General features: G+C 40.5%; 1 protein-coding gene across 3 annotated transcripts; it reads right to left on the bottom strand.

Moving 5' to 3' along the window:
* Positions 1 to 936: 936 nt before the first annotated feature.
* Positions 937 to 23,544, bottom strand: LOC125005591 (plakophilin-3-like). Of its 3 annotated transcripts, XR_007112459.1 has the most exons (14): positions 23,199 to 23,543; positions 16,220 to 16,308; positions 14,668 to 15,284; positions 14,321 to 14,444; positions 13,863 to 14,067; positions 13,594 to 13,753; positions 12,498 to 12,606; positions 11,246 to 11,410; positions 10,804 to 10,974; positions 10,509 to 10,662; positions 9,685 to 9,880; positions 9,446 to 9,548; positions 9,265 to 9,352; positions 937 to 2,754 (listed from the first exon to the last, which is right to left on the bottom strand). XR_007112459.1 is itself a non-coding variant. In XM_047581046.1 (13 exons), the coding sequence occupies exons 1-13, from the start codon at positions 23,401 to 23,403 to the stop codon at positions 2,713 to 2,715; spliced, it is 2,322 nt and encodes a 773-aa protein (XP_047437002.1). In that variant the 5' UTR covers positions 23,404 to 23,544; the 3' UTR covers positions 937 to 2,712. The 3 variants fall into 3 exon arrangements, 2 of the variants coding, with proteins under 2 accessions (XP_047437002.1, XP_047437001.1); XM_047581046.1 differs by lacking the exon at positions 9,446 to 9,548 and having other exon boundaries at positions 10,804 to 10,971; positions 23,199 to 23,544; XM_047581045.1 differs by lacking the exon at positions 9,446 to 9,548.
* Positions 23,545 to 25,045: the final 1,501 nt, after the last annotated feature.

Genomic DNA, 25,045 nt, shown 5'->3' with positions numbered 1-25,045 from the left:
AGGGCAGATCCATTCAGGGTGATTACCCCATCAAAGTAATATTTTAGCGCCCAACGGTTTTGTTATATCCAGTTGTCTCTCACCTCTTGTTTGAGAGTTTTGCTGGTGTGTGTGAGTGAGGTCAGAAATTCTCAGTCCAAGGCTGAGGTTTCCAAGGTTGGAGGGAAAAGACAAGTCTGTAACTGGATGAAATCCTCCAGCAAGTCACTTCCTGCTGATTACTGTGTAACATACTGCAGCTACATACAACTACTGCTCCTGACAGGTTTAAATATATGTCCCATTCAGCTCCCTAACAAATTAACCTGTTGTTAGTGAGATTATAAATATGAGTTTCTAATGCTTTAAACAATGTCAGGGGGTCATTTATATTGATGGCTGTAATGTCCATTCATGCTCAAAGCAGCAGTAGATTTTTGTTGAGTTGGTGGGGGTGGCACAAGCTGTAAACACAGCACTAATTGTGTGACAGATTATAGCCTTGAGAGCTAGCTGGGGCTGATCTGTGTTCCTTAATCTCAAAGTTCAGAGCACATCTGTGCAGAGACAAAGATGCTGATATTGCAGCTGCTCTTATTTATCATGCTGTGGATGGTCTTTGTTGAAGCTTGGAGATCCCAGCCTTTCATGAGCCACTCCCTCCTCACCTCCTCCTCCTGTATTAGACCTGCAAGACTGTGACTGGGAACCATGTTTTATTTTTTTTATTTTTTTTGTTCCTTATTAATGCTTCTCATAACTCTGCACTGACTCCCCAGAGAGTGTTAATCAACCAGTAGTCTCATAATGGTCTGTGCGGTGTCTATATTCTTACATATGTCAAATGACTGTCTCAGTACTCTTCATTTACTTTGAAGTAAATGCATTAGTCAATTCCATTCCATACACATCAATATAGACAGATAAGATACAAAAGATTGCAGATGCTTATCCTTGTAACGTTAACTTTTCAGTTTATTTTTCATTGTTTCTGACATACACTCTTTTCCACTTTTATAGCATCAGTATTTGACTTCATAAACCTCTCTAACAGGTCATTTGTATACACATTGGACTAAGCAAAAGAAATAAGCAAAACTTTGGTGTGTCACATGTGATCTAGACTTCTATGCTAATAAGATCAGAAACAGACACACTACGGTAGCTACAATCAGCTGCTACTTCTGACAGAAGGTTTCATTTCAAAGAGCTGATTCAGAAGCTATAGCGTAAACCGCTGTTCAGAGGCACTTTGTGTAATTCCTGTTTATTTCAACCTGGTGTGTTTCTGACTGATGTAGCCTTTATGGCTCTGTGGGCCACTGACCTTGCACTCTCCACCTCAGTTATGGAGGTCCCATACAAGCAAGTTGCATAAAAACAGTGTACAACATTGACAGATCCTTGTGAGAATAATGCGTCCTCATCATTCTCACAAGAGGTAGGTAGTCTATCTTGTAAGGCTCCAGGTGAGCACTGCCTACTGATGTGCTGACGTACTTATTGCTTCTGTCTTCTTCTTTGCCTCCCCCTCCTCTGTCATAAAGTTGGTTGGTCTTCATTGAGTCTAATCACCTTCAAAGTAGATTTTAGAAACTAACTGCGTTCCTCCAAAGAGGTCTTCTCAGATGATTTTGTATGACAAACCCTTTGGTGTGTCATGTCAGGGAAATAAAGTCTGTCAGATTGAAGTAAACCAGAATTATCCTTAGAGTCACTGTTCAAAGGCACTTTACTATGTACAATAGTACGGTTAAAAAGCATTTATTGTGACCATGTTCAGTCTTTTAATATTTCTAATGTTAAAAGTCAGTTCACCATAAAACTAGAATATATTGTATAGGCAATGCACATTGTGAGGCAGCCTAGCTATGATTATGACTGTTTCTTTCTATCTATCTATCTATCTATCTATCTATCTATCTATCTATCTATCTATCTATCTATCTATCTATCTATCTATCTATCTATCTATCTATCTATCTATCTATCTATCTATCTATCTATCTATCTATCTCATATCTGTGTCCATATTTTTGACTGGTAGTGTATCTATCTATCCAGCTCATCTATATGTTAGCAACAACAATCTAAAATGTATTGAAACTGTCACTGTCAAAAAAACAAAAACAAAACAACAACAACAAAAAAACAGAAATTCAACAAAGAACAACACACGCGGGTCAACCTGTAATACGCATCCAGGACATACGGTGCTTCCCGTCATCGCAAGTCTATCTTCAGCAACCCAAGCCAAGTTAAACTGTTACATCATCTCCTCATTAAAGGATAACTTTTTGAATCACCCTGTGTATTTAAGTGTAAATAATTTATAGAGATATAAGTCTGCAATGTGTCCACTACTGAACAAGTACATCCAAAAGCTGTGCAACAGTCACAATGTAATCCTGAGGGGCAGCTGTCTATTGGTGTGAAATTATCTCCGCTTGTTTTCGCCACATACTGACCCAATTGATGTTTTGCACGCATTACTATGATTTTTCGTTTTTTTAAATTGTTATCCTACCACACTGTTGTGTGCATGGATGAAAAGTTGTTGGTTAGTAGTGGACAGATTACAAAGAACTGTGTCCCTATCAATATTTAATCCAAAATACATGTCTAACAAGGTCTATAAATCCTTATGCTATAGTTCAATTGCTTGAATTCCATCTTCTTTCCTTCACTGCAAACTTGATCCAGGGGTCATAAGCTCAGATGAAATGCTGCAGCCTAGATGGAGACATCTGTGAAGTCTTGTTTGACAAATCCTTTCTGAAAAACACAAGGACAGGACAGGAATATTGACAGCATGTCAAAAGTGTTAAACATCAATAATAACTTCCAGGTCATTTGATCAATTGTATTTTGCTAATAAATGAAACATTCAGCCTAAAAATCCATTTTGTTGTTCTGCCATCTAGTGGTGAATAAATGCCTAGTAATCCAACTGCCCACACCTACCCCACCCAGTCATTATGGTCTTCCTCTGAAAGTAGATCAAGACATTTTATCAGTCTTGCTTCTCGATTCTTAGATACTTTTTGTCAACCCTCTCTTGTCCAGAAAAGCTAAAGAAAAGCTAAAACCATAAACGGCCACATTTCTTGGCAGACTGACCAGTAGTTTTCCAGAATCTGCAAGTGACCAGTTTGTTTCTGTCAATATATCCTGGTTTGTTGTGTGTGGTGGTGGCGTTGGTCAGGTGATTATATACAGAGGAGGAACACTGTGCTCCACAACTGCCAAATAAACCTGACCAGAGACAATGCGAGACAAGGGATAAACCCAAAATGACCTAAGCCAGATAGATTTCCTGCATTCTTGCTAAGAGAGGTCACTCAAAATCAAAAACTTGGGAACACCGCAGAGGCACGCAATGATAGGAGAGTATTCAGAGAATAAAACAGGGAACCCTACAAGAATGTAGAGGACTGTCAGCACAACTGTTAAATCTCAGAAGTAAGTGTAGGTTTGATAGGAACGGTAAGAAAATCTAATATTTAAACAAACTAATCATTAGGTATCCATCACTAAAAGTAACCAATTACATACTCTGACTTTTTAGGTATTTCTGTAATGTGTGTGGGTTCACTATTTATTTATCAGTTCAACCAGTAGTGGTTCTGTGTAGAGCACATTTGCTGTAAAAGGAGAAATACAATAACACAGTCTAGTCAAGTAACAAGAATGTGCAGTGACAGGGGTAGCTAGATGAGATGTACCCTGAATATTCTTTTAGTGGACACGTCAGAGCATTACTGCAGTGTGGTACTATCTGAATCCTGCGGATGGCTCTCACGTGTATTTAAAAAGAATCTGTTGAAGTTTCAAATAAACTATGCATCACTGATTTCCAAATGTGTGATATGACAAATTGAGAGCCAGTCCAACACATAGCAGAACTGTTGTAACTCTACAATCTGACCGCTATCAGCTACAGAAATAATATTTGCCTTTGAGAGTGAGTTTTTCAGGGCCAAGTATCTCTAGATAAGCCGGGTAGAAGCTTTCAGAACAAGGCAAGAGACGGAGGACCAATTAGAAGTGGAGGTCAAAGGCGATACAAAAAACAGATGTAACCAGATGTTAAGTAGAAAACCATCTGGTGGAAACAAATGGTTCGGAGGACAATGTCAGCCAACACCCACACATCCTCCCTCCATTTCTACTTCATTCACACACCTAGGTCAAGTAACACATCAACAGTGGAACTGTTTTTTGTTTTTTGTCTTTAAAACATTTATAGCCCTTTTAAAGTGTCATTAGGCAGAGCAATATCTTTTACCATCCTGCACCACAAACACATACGATTTATGTTTTATACCTATGGTACGGTTGCATTTGACCAGCTAGATCTGAATTATATTTGAAGGGCAGTGTGACTTAAGTGCCTCAGTGACAACAACCTGGATCAATCGGCCATCCCTCAACACTGGCCTCCATCCAACTAAAACATAGATACAATTGTGGAACTTGAATTCAGAGAACAAGAAGGCGCCGCTCAACTTGTGACCTGGACTCTGGATGCAGCTTGAACACAACAACATTTTCGTGTTGGGTTTGTCCCATGTCTTACAGAGAGGTCGACAGAGGTGACCACATCTATGCTGCATTTGGGAACTAGTGAGCTAATTAGCCCTATTATACATATCTGCTACTGTCTGCTGTAACATAACACTTATAAGACCGGAAAGAGGGTAGGGAAGGAGGCGTAGGATAATGACTCCAGTGTGGGAGTAACCACAACTGCCATCAACTGCTCCACATAAACAGGGATTTGTGTCAAGGCAATGTAAGAAACGAGGCACCGGCAAGATGGACCTGACTCATTGCTGGAGGTAGAGTAGTTCTCCTGCGTATGGCTGAACAGGAACAACTTAGGGAAAGAACAGAGGGTGAGGAATGTGTTTATGTGAGTTACAATTGGAGTAAACAATACACAATTAGGGAAGCCCCAACTAAATTGTCTGCCTCTCCCAGCAAGCCCTTTAACTCCCTAGTGAGCTCCCAAATATTATTATCTGTCCTCTGTGTATATTTCGAGGTGGAAATTCAATGACCGCTGGTTTAACAGAGTGCCAAACTGACCCTTTCTCACAGGGACGCCTGGAGTCAGGGGACAGTCACGTTCACAAGTTCACAAGGGACAAAGTAAAAAATATTTTTTTGCACTATGGAGGAACAAAGCCTTTACATTGTTTATCTTTGTTTACTTACACAAGAACTGCAGCACAAGCTGCAGCTGAACAGAGCTTTGCACCAGAGTGCTGAGTAAAAACACAGACAATAGAAAAAGAGGGTAGAGATAAGATAATCTATGCAAGTTAAATTGAAACAAACAACAGAGGTGGTGGTTTGCAGGGCCATCTATCAGCCAATTGTAGTCCTGACCTCCTTCCCTGGCAGTTTCATCGCCATTCACTCACTGACTCATGTGAATGTCGGGTTTTTGACACATCTGCAATCATGTAAGTTTCCGGTGAGCAAGTGATTCACAGATGGCCCTTAATAAAACCGGGAACTGGGCTTCAAGTCAGTCAAAAGTGACAGGAAGAGGATAAGAGGAGGCAGGTCAGCCAAAACAACAGCCACTAAGAATGGTCTACCCCAGCTGGAAGTCCTCTGGCTGCCAGCCAGTTTCCACCACCCCCCCACCCCCCTTCTCCTGGGGCGTATCTACTTTTCACTATGAACCCACCCTTTCATTTAATTGCAGTGTGGCACCAAGAGACGGCGTCACTTTTACAAGAACCCACAGTCCTGGACTGGACTGTAGTTTCAAGAACGTCAATACTGTTATCGACACACAAGCACAAACCCTTACTGTCACATATTGTGCAGTATATGCTACTTGATCATAAAAGCAGTAAAACCAGGCATCATATGTGGTGGTTGCTAAAAACAAATAATACATTTAAGACTAATAAGTCAACATTAACTAAATAGGCATAAAGGGAAAATATGTTCCAACTAATCTGTGTGCCATATAATTTCTGTAATTGTCTCAGAACAATGGGCCCACGTCTGTTAATTCAGAACCACGAACAGTGCTGTTTGTTACACGTTCGGAGCCGAGACAATAAAATACACAGTCACTCTGGAGTGAGTTCACAGCACGGCAACGTGAAACAAAACATGGGCTACTGTCTGTGAAAGGAGTAGTGATGTCTCTTGAACATTTGGAATGCGTGCCTGTGTAGCTAGGTTTTTAATACATGTAATAATAAAGAGATACTGAGGAGGCCAGAGGTGGACCCTGAGAGACAACTCTCACAGCCTCACTCTGTTGTTCCTCAGGGGTTTGGTTTTAACTGCTTTTCTCCTGTCTGTATTAGACACTGTTGTTATAATTTTTGTGAATCTTTCTCCCAATAAACTATTTCTGTGGCACCTGCCACAGCAGCTGGGGAAGATGGGCCGTTCACGCTGTGCCTCAGCCGCCCCTGGATGGAGCACAACAAACCAACAAGTGTTCAGCATATGTGAGAACGGCCCCCCAACTTCTGCAAAAGTATTCCAGATGACGACCCAAACGAACTGGTGTGAGGACGCCAAGAATGTGAGAAGCTGCCTAGTATAAAGAATCAAAACACATTTTTGATTTGTTTCCATTTCTTGCTTAATACACAAATAAAGAAGTAAACTGTTTATATGTCTCAGTATCTATTTTCTGCAGAATATAGGTGGAATTATACACCCATATTTTAAGATATACTTCTGTGCATTTCAGTTTTAATGATGTCTGGGTTTTTCTATCTGTTCTTTTTTCCATTTTTTATTTTGAAAAGATGAAAAGATACTGTTTTTCCATGAGTTGTACTTCCTGCCATTGTCCTTCCTTCCTTGTGATTACTTTCATTTGCCTCGCCTTCTCTTGTCGGGAGCACCTACTTGTGTGTATATACAGCCCTGTCTTTCCTCTGTTAAGTTGTGTTTTCTGTTAGCCCTGCGTTCCTTTTCCATTGTTATCCTTGCTGTGTCATGTCTGGCATTTCCATAGAGGTCCCTGATTCCCTTTAACCTGCCTCATTCTCTGCAGGGCCTCCAAATTCTCTTGTGTTTTCTGTTTTCATTTCATTAAACTCAACTTTATTATTTTATTCTGCCTCACTGTTTGGTTTGATGATAACTTTATAACAAGATAGTCAGAAAGCAAGATAGACAGTACATCCCTGAATATCGCATCCAAACACTCTAAGGAGGAAAGGCATTCCTGGGATATATGACTTATCCAGTAAGAACAGCTATGTCAGGAAACCGGTTCAAGATTTTTTTTGCTAGCATTACTAGAAAATAAAAAAAAGTTAAAAATATGTTGAAATAAATAGTTTTAAGCAGTGAATTTAAAAGAGGAATATGTGATTTTTGCCGAATGCCTTTGCAGACCTACATTTTATATCAGCTTAAGTGAGGGAAAAACCTAATAACATGATCTGAAGAAGACTGGAAATCCTCGTAGCATTAAAAACACACACAGATTTAGTTAAACAACAAGAACTGTGAAAATTTCATTTAGATTTTTATAAAACCAAATATAAAATATAACAAAATTATGATCAAATGTATAGAGACATGCAAAGACAGAGCTATTTTAAGATTGTGTGATTTCAGTAGTGAATGATTACATATCAACATATTATCCCCTAAGTGGTATCTGGAAAATATAACTGTTCATACTGAAGATAATTACTTGGTCATGAAGCATGCGGACAGCTCATTAAAAGTAATAGGCTCAATACAGACCACCCAGACAGAGACAGTGGTTACACAGTGGTTATCTATAGTGCAGGAAATCTTTGTGTAAGAGTTAAGTGAAGTGACTTGAACAGAAAATGAGAAAAATGGATTAGACTTACAGAAACATGAAGAAAAGCCAGAGACTGTATGATATTATTCACAATGAAGTAACATATTGTACTATAAGCAAACTGTATTATCACAGCGTTACCAGTTGTCAATAGTATATCCCTCTCTGCACTTTCTATGCAGCCGTCTTGGACCCATAAAATGCAATCCGCATTTGTTTCATCTGTTTTTTGAGATGAGTATGTGTGTTGATGCTGTTCATACGCTCAAATGAATTGATAGACTTGAAAAAACAACATGCAGGCAGCACATTTGTTTGTAAATGAAAAGAAAAACTTTAGATGTATGCCTTTTTTCTGCTGCAGCAAAATATACTGAACTACGATGCAAAACTGAGCTGAGCTAAAAAATGTGGAAACTGGATTTTGACTGACTCTACACTGATCAGGCATAACATTATGACCACCTTCCTAATATTGTGTAGATCTCCCCTGTGCCTCCAGAACAGTTGTGACTCATCAGAGAATGGACATGGGTCTTCTGAGGGTGTCCTGTGGTGACTGGTAACACAATGTTGCTAGTGGGGGACTTTGAGTCCTATGCATTGAGGGGAAGGACCTCTGTGGATCATCCCTCAAATTTTGGAGGCAGGTCAACACCTTGCCCTGTTTTTCACGGTTTTGAGTTGTTCCTAAACCGTTTTTATGTACTGCTGCCACGAAGGAGTGTCATTGCTATGGGGTGGGGGTGTCTGGTCTGGTCTAGGTGGGTGGTACATGTCTAAGTAACATCCACATGAATACCAGGTCCAAACGTTTCCCAGCAGAACATTGAATTGTCACAAGAAGGTCAATGTTATTCACTTCTCCTGTCAGTGGTTTTAATGTTGTGGCTGATTGGTGTATAAATAAAAAAATAAGATAAAACAGAATTGAGCCAAATTTTGAGTTTGACTTGAGATAAACAAAAAGGACTGCAACAATGAAGAACAACAATTTTCATGAAGATAGTTATGGTTTGGTTTCAGTGTTTCAACACAGTGAGGTTGTTGTCAGGTCACATGACTGTGACAGTACAGCACCATTGAAAGCAGTTAGTAATGTTCTGGCAGCTTTCAACACTCCAAAGCCAGAAGTCCTCTTAGACCACAATCACATAACTCACGCAAGGAAGCAGAAGCCTGGGAGAAACAAAAGCTGAATAGGGTCCCCTGCCTAACAGAAACTCTGCAAGATCCACACTGAAGTTTCTCTCACCTCTTGGAAGCATTGTTCCATTTTTCAGTTCATTTCCTGGTCTACAACACCAGTTCATTACCAAACAGCAGGCAGCCAAAGTTGGTGGTTGGTTTTCTGGCTTGAATTGAGGATGACTGGAAGTATTCTGCAGTATTTGATGGGTGAATGCTTCATGAAAAGTGATGACTAAGTCCAGAAACCTGTCGCCAAGACAACAACAATCGGCGATTGGTCTCACCAGTTTGTAGTCTCTGTGCAGCTTGCCGTACTGGAACATGTTGCAGAGGACGGTTGAGGCTGCTCTGGCGGCTTTTAGACTCCCAGAGCTAAATCAAGACACATCAACAGACAGCTGTAAACAGTAGGGGAGGACTAACAAGCAGGACATACCAGAGCATGACAACTGAAAGACACTTGACCTGTAACATTAGGGAAAGGTTATATTTCCGTGGCAGAGGGGAGGTCGGGGTGGTATGAGATATGTAAAGTCACAAACAGGAAACACAGGTCACTGAGAGCTCTCTGCATAGCCAAATGAATAACAACCAGTTACAAGAAACAGAAGAGAAGCTTCGACATGATTATGGTTAAGATGTTTTTCTCTACTTTATGAAAGCAGCACTACATATTTGAGGACTACAACAGAAGCCAGTTCTACCTGTTGTCATGGGACGTCTTGATGCCTATCAGTTTTGGAAGGCCGTTGTAGTGAGCGATGTCACGGGCTGCCATGGAGCTGCAGGTGACCAGGTTGTTGAGTGCTCCACAGATGTTGACCACCACCTCACTGGAGGGTGTCTTCTGAAGGCCATCACTGGGCAGCTTGGACACAAGAACATTCACCATGTTCCTAGCTGCCAGGAGAGCAGGGACATTGTCTTACAGTACTGCATGAAGCTCTAAAATTTCAATACTTTCAGCCTTTGAAAGTCAAAGTCACACTAAATGGAAGATTTTAGATTGCCATTTTACTGAGAGAAAAAAAAACATAGCTGACTGTTTTTCTCTTTATCTTGTATACTTTAGTATTATTTATTTACTATTTAGCCTCAAAGAACTGCATTTTCATTAAAAAGTATTAAAAAGATTTATTTTACAGCAAGTATTTTCTGACATAAAAGTATCTTGTGAACAAAACTTGCCCACAGAACTTAAAGTTAAAAGTGCCTAAGCAGTGTATCTTTGAGATGTGGTGCTATGACATTGGTTATATCAAAAGTAAGTCTCCTTATTCCATTATTTACCATGAGAGACCCTTTCAGTTTGTTTGTTTTTTTCATAGCAGGGTTTGATCTCTATTTGGTTTTATTTGCTGTATTTTGTTGTCTTTGTAATTTGTTTAATTTTCTGCGGTCTCAGATTTCAGGGTCACCACCCAAACCAAACTCAGAGGAGAAAAATAGCAATTTCTTAGCAAAAGACTTTAGTTTAAATATGAATATGTTCTGAGCCAAAGAAGACCTTCACCAGTTTACATCTTACCCATGTGTTCTTTGTCTGTAGCGTGTCTAGCCAGATTCCTCAGCAGCCCGGTCAGAGGCTTCATTTCCATTTCACTGTTGGTATCCAACATATCTAGCAAAATGGGTAACATCCTCTCCTGCTCAATCACCACACAACTCAGCACTGATGCCCACTAACAGAAAGAGACAGAAATCATATAATATGCTATTGTTGGGAGTCTTTTGCAACCAAATGATATATCAGACAGTTAATTTTGGATGTGAATATACAGTACATGCATAATTCATATTTCTTTAAGTATGTGAGATCCTACCCTGGCCTCTCCTGCAGTAATATTTTGCAGGGCTCCTAGGGCAGCTTCACGGCTGGTGGAACTGTTGTCCCTGTTCTGGAGAATGAGCTTGTAGAGGACCACCACCTTAGGGTGCCAAAGCCACTCAGCCCCCTTTGGTTGAGAGAGTGTGGAAAGATGGTGGTGGTACTGCTGTGGAGGAGATAACAGAGAAAACTATTTAAAACAATATATTATTGTGTAATTATCCCAGTAAAGGACTGAGCATCAATGCACTCTGTACAGAGGTTCTCAATATGGGGGCTGTGGAGGTAGACAAGGACATCAATAACACAGTGTTCTCAGCATTTACTCCCAGAGACAATACACCTTAAGGTCAGATCTGTATTATTATTCTGTATACTGAGGTGCCAAGCTCATTTGGCGTTCCTCTCATCAGTGAGTCAGGTGTGATTGATTTTACCTCCCTGCTTTTTTTGGTATAGACGGTAAAGCAGCCGATGGTTTCACTGTTTCTGGAGGCGGAAGCTCTTGTTGGGCCCTCCAGATGGAGTCGGACTGAGGGCGGTAGCTCCGAGTACAGTTGATATGACAGATTCCTCATTACACACAATGAATTCTCCAAACCCTAAACACAAAGAAAGACACACAAATGGAAGACTGACATGAAAGGTATGCATGAAATGCATGAATGGTACATGAAAGTGCCGAGTTTCAACTTCAGTTAGAGAAAGTTTACATAAAGTTGTCTTTGTTCTTTTTTTTGTGTGTCTTTGGTTTTTTAGAAAATTCCAAAATGCATATTTTGGTAAACCGACTGTTTATAATCTTTCCAACTGATTCCTTATTATTATGTTCCTTATTCACATGGACATCTCTGTTCACTCACACGTTGACAGACAATGTCACTTCAGTCTAAATAAACCAAATGAACTTTGAACTCAGTTAGCTTTGAGCAGAGTGTCTTTTGTAAACCCAAACAACACACAGCAACCAAGCAGTTTAAACCTCAATAGCTAAGTTCCACATTCATGACCGATTCACTAGTGAGTCTAAATTAAAAACTCCTGTTAAAATTATGTTTAGACTTTAGGTTATGCATGAATACATGCAGATGGATATCTACTTGAACGTGTGGACAAAAGGCAACTATTTCTGTGTTAGTTTCAAATTTAAGCAACTATCTCACGCTAAGTCAGGACTTGCTTCTGCCTTTTGTAATGTTTCCACAGTTTTTTTGTTTTGTTTTTTTGCTCCATAGTCTTTTTTCTGTTACTTTGGATCTCTGTTCCAGCTTCTCTGGGATCAGACCACACAAGAGTCGCTCCACCCATCCAGCCCATGCAAGTCACTGAGCCAGGTGGCCCATGACCCCAATCCCAGTTGTGTGACAAAGGCAAGGATCCTATGACAATGAACGTCATACATAAGACTTCTTCTCTAAAAGCTTTACCAGCTGATTAGTTATGTGAGTTGAATTTGAAATGCCTCACATTAAATGTAAGAAGTATCTCAACCTTGAGTAATAAATGGGTCAATGCTAACATGGCTGCTGTGTTTTAAACACTGAGCAATGCATCTCCAGTATTAGTTGGAAGTTCTCATGGTACTCAACTTACATTCTAAAGGACTTACCAGTGAAATGTACTGTAGCTATAATAAACCAAACATTATTATGTACAAAATGTTCCAGAGTAATAATGCAGGTCAGTTACCTTGTCATCTGCCTGTTCTTCTTGCTGAATGTAGCACACCAAAGACTCCACCAAGCCTCGCATATCCCTCATCTTCCGTCTTGTTCTCTCATTCACGGAGCTCAGGTTCCTGTGCATTCATACAGGACCCACAAACATACCAACAGAGACATTTAAACCCAGGCTACACAATGCTGTAAATCTCTTACTAAGACGAGTTATTGATTTTAACACAAACTTTCTGAAACCCTTCCACATGTAAATCTGTCTCTGTGAAAGAAAAAAAAAACATAACTCACAATTCCATAATCTGTCATGTTTCTGTGAGTAAAGAATGGATTTAATTAATCATGCTGGTGTTTGAAGCAACAAAGTACTGTCCCTAACTTTGCTTCATCTGTCACTAAACATATGAATGTTTTTCTTCAATTTCCAACTGATAACATGAACACTATATTCACATGAAATGTGTATTCATGCTCAAATGGCATAGACTCAATGATTTTTACATCGATCTGACACAGATCAGATGTGTTATATTAGTATGAACAAATCAAATCAACCAAATGTATTTATCGGATATCTGGTGCAATTTTATATGTCGTCCTACATGTGATTATTCATAAAAATGTTTGGGTAGTCCATGGTTTATTAAATCTCTCACTTTGAACTTTCTGACAAAAGTAATCATTCAGTGTCAGCACCTTGATTCACCGCAGCTCACATTTCTTTAAAACCCCCACAAGAATGGCACTTAGGAACTTATAAACATGAAACCATGAATGTGAACCATCAACACAGAAAGACTGAGTGCTAATTGGATTATGTGTTTAAAAAAAAAAAAAATGATGGAATGTGTGTTTGGCATTTTTCATGCTGATGATGATTTTACTTAGATTTATGTCTAAAATGAGTCTCTGGAGTATGTCTATGATCTGAATTTGGTTGGACCCAGATGATGTTGATATTTAGTGGAATTCAGGAGACCTAACTAAGGGAAATAACATGAGAAGTAAATCCACAGATGAAAACTTAAACATTGCAACATGTCAAACTTTGGCTATAATGACTCTGTTGCATCAGAACCAGTGTTGAGTGGGATCCTCTGTGGAGTCACCTGAGGCAGCCGGTTGTGTTGTAAAAGATCTCCTTCTCAGATGAGTTAAGCGGGATGCTCTTGCACAAGGGAATCAGGACTTTCTCTGTGAGCACTGGTAGAGCATCAACGGAAAGCTTCTCCTTCAAATTGTCTCTGGAGGACAGATTCCATAAGACTCCTGCAGGGAGTCAGGCCAGGGTTTTATGCCAGTGTCTGAATGCCGTTGTAATATAACAATACAGAGTTGAAACAAGTCTGAAGAACAAGACAGAAGAAACAATTTCTACCAGTAATGGTCTTTCGCAGCTCTTCGTCTGGTTCGCTGAGGATGTTGACAAGAGGCATCAATCCACCGGCATCTAGGAGGGCGGCCTTGTTTTCAACGTTCTCATATATGAGGTTTCGCATGGCGCCAGTAGCATAACGCTGCACTTCTAGGTTTTCACTGGAGAAGAGATGCACGAGAGGTGGAATACCACGCAGGGCACGGACCTGGGACAGATACAGACAATCAAAGTCTTGTTTTAGTGCGCCCTCTTTCGCGTATCACCCCTTCCACCACATGGCCTCAGTTTTTCAGCTTGCATCCAGTTTTCTGTCTCCTACACCTGCCTCACATCTGCTCCCAATTCCTCCAACTCAATTCACCTGTTTTCCACACCACACATAGGATAAGGAAGGAAGGAAGGAAGGAAGGAAATACAAACATACAAACATACAAACACAACTAAGTGGAAGCTCATACCTGGTTTTTGGCATCGTTGCTATGGTAACATTGGTGCTGTATGTATGCAGCTCCCAGTACTTGTGAGGCAGCATCGGACTCAGACAGATATCTGACAGCTGTAGTCATGTCCAGTCCCTGCATACTGAAAAACACAAAAATTGGACGAAGTTACTAAAATCCGTCATGCTTTTAGTTGCTCAGTAATATTGATGTTGTTTTGTGAGTGATTACTTTCCGATAGTCACAGGCAGTGACATCCACTCTACAACAAATTAACACATCGCACAAAGAAACTACGGATAAAGCTGATTCAGTCACATGGTGGTCAACATGTGTTAGCCAAATAAATTAATGCTATGTCTTACTCTCTCAGCGCGTCATTGCTGTGTATTGATGCCCCATCCAAGACATCCACTCCTTTCCCGACACTCCTCAAACTGCGAAGTGAGGCAGCCCGGTGGAGATGAGCATACTGACTGGTCCCCATGCTATGACTGGCCCTGGACATACGCTGATGCCCCTGTGTCCCCCAGTTGTCTGCTACGGCATGGATCCCTCTGCCATTCTCCACCCAACCCTCATGTCCAAACCCAGTGCTCTGCTGTTGGTAGTGTTGCTGTCTGTTGGCGATGCGGTTGATGGTGCGGTGAGAGGGGCCTTTGTAGGTATACTGGTAGGAAAGATCCTCCTCTGGCCAGTAGCCCCTTTCCTGGGCCAGTATTCCACTGAGACTGCGCCTTAGGGTGCCATGTGGTGGCACAGCAAACTGAACTGAGGCATTCTCTGGATGAACCAACACAGTGAGAGGACATGCTTCTTGCTCTCCCTGGCCCACTGACTTTGATCGTCTGCTTCTGCTGTGTGCCTGGAAGGTCTGGAAATTACTTTGGGCCATGCTGGTGGATTTATGGCTCGCCTTGGAACTGGTTTCCACAGCAGAACGAGAGGAGAACACCGAAGAGGGAAGGGGTGCTGTGGGCACCTGAAGGGGAGGTTGTTTGGGGAAAATGAGAGGTTACAAGGTACACCAAAGAATCATGTCTGAATTTCTGATTTTGATTTCTGAAAGCAAATTTTCCTCCCTCAGTATCGCAAATGAAGTTGTTTTTCTATGTTCAAGGATCAACTTAGATATAGAATAGTATCTTCTTTTTTAACAGCTCTTCAGATCTGTAAAAATGTACAATGGCTATTTGGAACACAATGACAGTTTGTACTTATCTTCTCACTCTTACAGTGTTCTCAACTGTGAAGTGTGTGGCTTCTGACTGCTGTCTCATTGACATGGAGGCATTAGACCAAACAACAAACAAAAGGTTAGCAGGTCCGCTGATAAACTAGCTGGCTCGTGGTAGAGGTACTGGCATTCACCCTGTCATTTACAGGAAGCCTCTGTCCCGCCAGTGTCAATCACCCAGGGTCATTATGGTGGCATGTGAGCAGCAGGGACAGCAGCCCTCTATGTTCCTAAGAGCTCATTTCACCAAGGCTATGGGCACATCACACACCTTGTTCAGGAACATTTTCTGTAAGGGAAATGTGTGGTGCATCACCACACACTGATATTAGGTTCTACTGCCTGGACTTGACTGCACCTTCACTGGCCCACTCAGTTCTCAGTAGAAAGGTGTAAGTTCTTAGTTTTGTTCTACCTCTTGGGGTGGCATTGGGCATACAGTGTAGATCTTCTTGGGATATGGTGATATGAGCTTCAGAGCATGACATTTGTAAGTTGGCTATTGTAAGTTTGGTGGTTACCATAAGCCTGGTTCTCTGAAAACTGATTACGCAGTACTGTGTGGAAGCAATACACCTAAGCCAAACTAAACCTGGCCCAAATCTAGCAAAAGGTATTTTTGCTCTCATCTCTACTTGACAATTCATCTAAATGTCTTTTAAGTGCAACAGTGTACTCACAGCCATGACACGACTTGGTGCTGAGATCATAGATCTGGAACTGAAACCGTGAGTGTGGGTATAGCACTTTGCCTCAGGAAGGCTATAATCTAGACAAAGAGAAGAAAAGATGACACCTTAGTGTTTTTATTAAATGATGCTGTTTTGCAAAAACTAAAAATAAGTTTATTTCTCAGTTTATTTCATTATGAGCGCTTCTTATTAAAAACTTTTTTTTCTGTAAAAGTGGTTGTACAGACTACAAAGCCAACAGTGCAAAGTTTTTGAGCTTAAACACAACAGATAACTGAACAGACGATAATATGTACATAGAATACATTTTCAAGACATTAGATGAAAGACATGGCCTAGGTTCAAATGAATGTAGGCAAAGTGGTTCATATGTTGGTGTGAGAATGGAATGTGTGTATGTGTGTAACATGGATACACTGTATTAGAGAACAAAGCTGCAACAACTATAATTTTTCAACTTAGACTGACAAGATTCTCTGAAACCTTACGATCAATATTTGCCATACTCTTTTTACATTGTTCTTATTATTATAAGTACAATTTTATAAAAAGAAAAATAGACAAAAACTCCAGTCTGTAAATGATATACACACATCAAGTTCTTGGAGACGTTTTTTATTACTATTATTTTGGCATAAAACATCAGAATAGGGAAATAAATGTCAATGACCGAGAGACTGTGACAAAATAACTGGTGATAGATGGGCTGGTTTCAGTATTTCTGCTGATGCAGATTTCCAGGATCAGCAGAGTAGAGTTCACTGTTTTAGAACACACTGCTATGTTTACACACACCCTGCCAAGAGTCTGTGTGTGTGTGTGTGTGTGTGTGTGTGTGTGTGTGTGTGTGTGTGTATGTGTGTGTGTGTGTGTGTCTCTGTGGTTCCCCGCACAAACAGAGCGGAGCAGAGTGGAGACAGGTGACGTGAAGAAAATGTTACACAAGTCAACCACAACTATTTAAAATTGAAAACGGATAGAAAACCCAGAGATATCTGTGTTTTTTATATCATGCATGAAGCTCTGCTGCTCGTAGCAAGGAAGCTAGTCCTGACTAGTGCTAGTAGTTAACCCGGAGAAACATTCAACGTGCATTAACTACTACCTGTGACATGATACAGCACCATGTCACACTGAAAAACTATTGGGATGGTGATGTGGTGAGTGTAAACTACCTATTGTAAAAAAATAAAACGTACAAGATCATATATTTAAGAGTATAATAATAGTGAAGATCTTGAGATCTTGGTTAGGTTTTCCCTTTAAATCCAAACCATTACTGTATATTTAATGAGTTGTACTCCACTGCTGTAAAAGACACAGTTCTGTCTATGGACACTCCACTGGTCAGGCCGGGCAAGTCATAAAAACTGACATTCTGACCAACGTATAGATAGCAGGAGCACTAGGAACAGTCACATCAACAGTTGTTGATGAACAGATGGAGTTGTGAAAAATTAAATAATTAAAATAAAAAAAAATAAAAATCCTTCACAACATCCATTTGTCTCCAGGAGGTAGATAAGTCAGTATCCAAATAACCACATAGAGAAGACTTCATGAGAACAAACACAGAACCACAAAGACCACTCATAATCAAGAATAGAAAGACCAGACTCAACAATAAGTTCAACATGAACACTTTATTCACAAATAAGTTCATTTGTCCAATTATACCTAAACCCTTGAGAACCAGGGACTGAAAAAATGATGCCAAAACAACCTGCATGTGATAATTTGTTGAGATGACTTAATGAATATATTTGGCAAACAACTACAACAACAAAAATTGCATGATTGTCCAAAAATGTAACGGTGTGTTGCAACGAGAAACATTATATGAGGAGGTTGCTATGATTTGAACACAGGAAGAAAGGGAAAACACTGTCTGAGGCAAATGGCTTGGAGAAAAACAACACACATCATCCAGTCTAGTCCAGCAGTTGGAAGGAAGGAGGGAGGAAACGCTACTGGGAGGGGATCTAGCCTGCATGCCTGAACATAAGCATCACCATTTGAGAGATGTGGCCACCCCAAAACACACAGAATATACGTATCCTAGCAGCAATAGAGCCACAGAGGTGCCTAAAACACATTGTATAGTAAGAAGTTAGTGACAAATAAATCATAGGACATGAACTTCAATCAACTTGAATAGTTGATTGTTTTCTACAATGTACTAGAAAATACTGAACACATAAAAACTATGTAGGAACACGAATGTTATTATGCACCAAGAACCACGAACTAGAGTGATGTGGTGCCGAGTCAGATGACCGGTCCTCCTCAGTCACCTGACGTAAATTCTTCTGGGATGGTTTGGGGTGAGTTTAATCACATATTGAAGGCAAAGCAGCCAATAAGTGTGCAACACTTCTGGGAACTTATTTAAGACTCCAGGTGACTACCTCAGAAACCCTACTGAGCTCATGTCAAGAGTGTTCAAAGCTATCATTAAAGCTAAAGGTGGCTGCTCTAAAGAATCTGAAATATAAAACCGATTGTAGTTTGTTTAATGATTTTTAGCTTCCTACATAATTCAACATGTGTTCCTAAATAGTTTTAATGTCAGGAAAATCTCACAAACCATCTCCTAGTAACTGTAGGGGACTTTATGGACATAATTCGCAATGTTGGTGCAGTCGGCACGCCTGCAGTGTGTATAGATTTTAGGCCTCCATGTGGATGATGATCGGAGGTCGATGCAGGCGCTTGCTTACGTGGAACAACTTTGATCCTCTGGTTGACAATGCCAAACCAAGCTCAGTTCTCGTATACCTGCACTAATGAAGCCATTCAATATAAGTACTCCAAAATAAGTAAGTATCTTTACTGCACGCTCGCTATCTACTATGGAAAATAGTCAAAAAACAGAACTCATTGGACACTGTCACAGTTGGCTGGGTAGGGGCACCCACACTCTTCTGTGGAACGTGGCATTTATCTTATTATTGCCACATTCAAGTCCAACCCTGTGAAAAACAATCACAAACGCTACACTGTTCTACAACTACTGGACCTAGAAACAAGTGAAGCATTACTCTTAGATATTTAGGTGATCTCTAATGTCAGCAACTCTGTGCTTTCACTAAAAAGTAGACTTTCTTATGCACTATTATCTTTTATTTCCTTAGCTTAAAAAATATATATAGTGATACAAAACTTTGGGTACTAACTACATGTACTTCAAGTAAAACAACAAGAGCATGACTCTGCAACTGGCCGCAGGTATTGTGTTGGATGGAAAGTTTGACTTAAACCGTGCTCATGTTCTTATGATCTAGCAAATCATTTTTTAGTAACTGATCAAAATGAACCACAATCTTTCACAGTGTATGACAGGTACGACAGGAAACTGCATCCCACTTGCTGACCTATAGGCCATTCCAAAATAGATTCTGATAACATCCTGCGAAGAGGAGATTGGAAAGGAATGTTCCACAGACAAGGAGGTCAGTGGGCCTACGCAGGGTGATTTTTTTTTCTTCAACATTTCAAAGATCCCTTCCATCTGTTTCCTTTCCTTCGTGGGCTAGATCCAGATTGTGCTTAATTCAAACCACAGCGAATTCAGACCAAAATGTTTGTAAATGAATGCGTGGACGTCAAGTTGTTATTCTAATATTCTGAGCAGCTTCAACTGGAGCGACTTCATCACAGCTGGCTGATGTTGAGATTTATGGGAGTCACAAATATCAGACAGAATTTCACACAGCTAGCATCCAGAGCTGTCAAATAGTTTCCATCTTTATGCTGAGACGTCCTCCACTCTAACCAGTTTCCATGGGAAAGGCATTTTGATTACCTCCCATCAATCACTATTCAACAATATATCTAACTGAATATACACTGATCAGGCAAAACACTTAGTTTATCAAAAGAAAGCCTCCATGACCACTGAGAAGTAGCACTCCATTCTGCTACACCTTCTGGTTTTGCAAGGATTCCCACTGCAGCAGGACAATGACCCGAAACACAACTCAGTGCTTTGAAGAACAACGTGAAGACTAAGGAGGCTTTCAGGGGCTTCTCAACAGTCATCTGACCTCAATCCCACTGAACATTTATGAGGGCACTTTAAGACTGAGGATGCCAGTCATCATTCCATCTCATCACAAGAAGATCTGTGGAGGATGGTCAAATTGTGTAGGGATAACATGGGTTTACAGGTTTTGCACTAACTTGTGGAGCCCATGCCAGCTTTCCTGTGCAGTGTGATTGAATAGGGGTGGAATCACATTCCACATATACAAACATAGTGGTGTTCCAGTTTAATACCACAAAATATCTCTGAACAAGACCTGGGTCACGTGTCATTTGATAAACACTGCCGTATGTATACAGTTTAGTCTTTCATATAGTTGAGGAAGCGTATCTGTCTCACACTGCATTTACTTGCTTGTTTTTGCAGAGCTCCTAAACATCAGAGTGGGGTTAACCAAAAAGTCCAGAGAGGGGAGGAAAGGGCTCTGTCTTGCATTCCACCAGTACTTCACACACACAGTTCCACTTAAATCGCACTGCTTCTTTATATGAGACACAGCAGCACGAGGGCAGAAGAGATTAAGGCTTTGCCCAAATATTCAGGGATTAAGCCAGGTAACAGGCATTTTATTGGTGTATATCTATAACAGGAGATTGAGTTTTATCAGAGTGATATATACTGTATACACGTTCTCATTAAATTGAATGAGAATGTGTGTCCAAACTCTTGTGTATACATATACATAAGTCATTTTACTAAAGAAAAAAGATTTCACATGAACTTAACTGCAGTTTCCAAACTATATCCTGACTACCTTGTGAGTCAAACTGAGGCCTTGTTGTCTTATCAGGGCGAAGAAGGAGTAGTAGTAAGAAGGACGGATTTTTCCTCCCCTCCCATGTTATCTTTTATAAATAGACAATTAATCATTCAGTCTGGCCTGCAAAGAAACGGATGAGAAACCATCTGACCTCATCATGTTAATTACATGTCCACATGAGATCTTAATTGCTTAAATATTACTTTAAATAAAATTCTTTAATAAAAAGGAATGTCAGCCCTTGTGTAACACGAGAACATCTACAGCACAACTGGAAACCAGTGGGTCAGGAACTTGTGATGTCCAGATTATATGGAAAAAAAAGTGGGAAAAAACAGGAAATGAGCAGGATATTACACACTCACAGGTTCAGCACCAAACATGTATCTGGTGAACAATAGTTGATTACAAACACCTATTCTGATGTCCTTTACGTGCACTTTTGGTTTTCATTTAAGTTTAATGAGATTCACAATTTTCTTGAATGAATTTCTATTCATCACATGAAGACAATGAATGACTATATAACATCAAACTATCTTTATTCTGTTCTTAGAGGTTCTAACTGTAGATGTAGATTACTGCATGTGTCTTAATACATGTGGATAACATTCTTCCAACTGTCTCCGTCCCACATGTCACAATACTTTTAACTCTAGCTTGTTATCAGGTTTGCTCTATCACACTGAGTGGTTGGTTTTCGTTAAAACAATGGAGTATTTTTAGTCAAGCTTTCTTGCTTATTATTGGCCATATGCCAGGAGTTCAAAATCTTCCAGTAAGTATGAACAATTGTTCACTTGTTACATTTCCTACAGTGAGTGATGAAACTGAAACGGTATCTTCTGTGTTTCTTGGGTTGTCCCCGCTGAACTGAAAACAAGCCTGTCACATTTATGATTGCTTCTCTTTCCCTCTTTTTCAGTCCATCCATCCATCCACACAGGAACAGCATATCTCTACATGTCAGTTTCAACAGTTGACAAAACGATGATGTTCCTACAGGACTAACTTTGGGGATTCAGAGAGACTTTTGTTTTTCTGGTTCTATGCTTCGGTAGATTCATTTTCTAAATGAAGTCACATCCTATTAATATTTACTTCTTCATGAACAATTAGTTCATTAAGTGTGTCGATGATAGTGAATAGCTTACTGGCAATGGCAACATGTAAACATGAATACACACTCACCCGCCAGCTCATTAGGTACACTAGAGGAAAATACTGCGTTGTAATATAACAGTCCTGTACTAAATTCTCCTTCTTTGCTGCTCTAATGTTCAGATTATGTTGAAACAGCACCAGAAAGGTGGCAATTCAACTGCTTGATCATTTTGAAGCATGTAGTTTGTGGTGCTGTTAAACTGGATTGATTCTAGTGTGTCTGTTATTTAGCATAGCCCACTGACAGTCACAGACACACAGACACACCTACCCACCGGTTCACACAAGCACACTGGCACTGGGACACACTCCGGGTTCAATGTCTTGCTCAAGGACACATTGACATGTGGTCCATGTGCCGGAGACCTGGTCACCCTACAGAGCCACAGCTGCCCCAGGGTTGTCAAATTAATAGAAACATGTGTCTATATAAGACAATGCAATTGAACTGTACCACAAACTACAGCCTCCACAATGAAATACCATCACATTCATAAGCATAAGATTTAGTGCAAGATTGTTACATTAGGGTGCATTTGTTTGTACTACTGTAGGTAGCCTAGACCAAGTATGTAAAAATTATAAGAGCAAACGTTTTATTTAGACTTCAAGTGGCCAGACAATGCTCTTTATCCGCTGAGTGCATAAACCACAGTATATTAGAGGATGCAGCTGTATTGTGTATTCGCTGACATACACACCACAACTGTAATCAGATGATAACTCTTGTTTTGTGTGCCACTTGCGTCACCTCGCTCAAGGGGTCAACACATCATCAGTGTGGCTTTAAGCCTTTATTAGAACTAATGACTCAGATAAAGTTGCCATCAGCAGCCAAACTGTGTACACCACCTTAGCAGAAGAGAGTAAATAAAATGACTGTCATCTTGTAACAGGTTAAGACAGTGGCATTCTCAATTAAGTATGGAGCTTGTGAGTGGTGTTATTAATGTTAACGTGTAGTTGTGGACCTAACCCTTCACCGTCCAGTGGCTCACCTGTTGATCCGAACCTCGAGTCATCCAGTCTGGTCAAGGACGAGGACTTCCTCTCAGCCAGTCGCATCCGGACCTGATCCCGCACCCTCTTGGCTCTGGCCATCGGGTCCGGTGACGGGTTGTCCGAGGGAAGCACATAGGCGGTGCAGGAGGAGTTGGGCTGCAGGGCGGACAGAAAACAGCCCTCCGCCATTGCTACATTCATACTCACAATTAGGAAAAAGAAACTATTCCAACCAGGTAAAGAAAAAGAAAAAGTAGGGGGAACAGTTAGTCCAACAGCGGGGAGCTTTTCCAGTGAGCTGCTCTATCGTCTCAGTGTCCGCTACGAAATGGAGATCCGTCAGCAGCAGCCCGAGCGTGTGTAGGCGGGACCTAACGGGTAGGATGTTGGTGGGTGGGGGCCAAACTGAATCCACCTGCTGTCAAGACGACCAAGTCTCTGAGCCACCTTCACGGACAGCTCGTTTGTAACAGCAGGTATTTTTTGACAGAAGTTCTACCTGGCCTGGATTAAATTACATATGCTAAACATATGCTGGAGGGTTCCTACATATCTCATATGGTTTAGCCCCTTAGAGGATGAGGAACCATATTTGGTAACTTCAGCACATATTTAATATTGCGTCCCTGTGAATCTAAGCGAAATTTAGAAGCATGTGGTTTTCACCCAGGCTATCAGAGAAGATCAAGGAAACATTGTTAGATCAAATGTGGCCTACAAGCTCCATCTCTGTATGAAGGCTGAACTGGTTTATTAGGTACCACGAAGAAGTGTCCTATTGTTGTCTAATCTAATAATGTTGACAGGTCCAAATACATGTACATTTGTTTACCACTTAAGGGCAAGGAACCGCATATGGTAACTCCATGCTTATTTCAACATGCCGCACAATAACGCTCTATGGTTGAAATTTAGAATTTCCAAGTATTTCAATTATATGCTCAATGAATTAACAGTTCAACACCTCCTTAGCAGCAGCGATCTTAAAAGATCTGCTGTTTGGTGTTTGAGCTACAGCTTTACTCAGGAGTCTGGGATCACAATGTGTCACTGTACTCCACGATGGAGTGAAACAGTTTTTTGATCAGTGGCATGCTCATGATGCCATGATATACATCCTCGCTGTTGGACATGCGGTAATAACCTATACACTGCTGCACACACTGCACCTTCAATCCACACGTCAGCGCATGGGCACATGGATTACATTTCTGCTATCACTGGCCTGGCTTTAATCAAGTCTCTAGATTTTGTGTCCCTAATTAAGTTTTTGTCAACTTGCTAACTTACTAAAAATTAGCTTGCAGAGATTCACATTTGGAGCTGTCAATAATGAGTCTGAACCCGATGGTTGGAGCGTTTACTGGCAAAAAATAATAAGGAAAGTATTTTCATATTACTCCATTACTTCATATCTTCTATATGCCACCTCACCAATAGGCTACAATATGAGGACATGGGACTGTGTCTGATGAGGTTTTTGGCAGTACAGGAGCCCCTTAGGGAACTGAACTGGCTCTCTTCTTCTTCTCCCCCTACACTGCTGATTTTAGACACCTCTCAGCTAGTTGTCATCCACAGAAATTGTCAGTTGATTCTGCAGTTTTTAGCTTCATCTTGGATGCCTAGTTCCAGGAAAACATTCTTATGTGGACACCCACCAGTGTACATCCAGGGAATTAACAGAAGTACCTATGTGTTCATCTGAACAGAATAATGGACCTAAATGACCATGCAGCACACTTGATAAGAAAGGTGCCAGAGCAGGCTGTACACTTCAATCCTTTGGAGATCAGGGAGATCCACTGAGGTCCTTTATGTGGTTGCATCAAATGAAATGAAA

This window comes from Mugil cephalus, chromosome 3 (genome assembly GCF_022458985.1).
Source record: "Mugil cephalus isolate CIBA_MC_2020 chromosome 3, CIBA_Mcephalus_1.1, whole genome shotgun sequence".
Taxonomy (NCBI): Eukaryota; Metazoa; Chordata; class Actinopteri; order Mugiliformes; family Mugilidae; genus Mugil; species Mugil cephalus.
The sequence above is the reverse complement of the archived record's forward strand: the minus strand, read 5'-3'. Positions and strand labels throughout refer to the sequence as shown.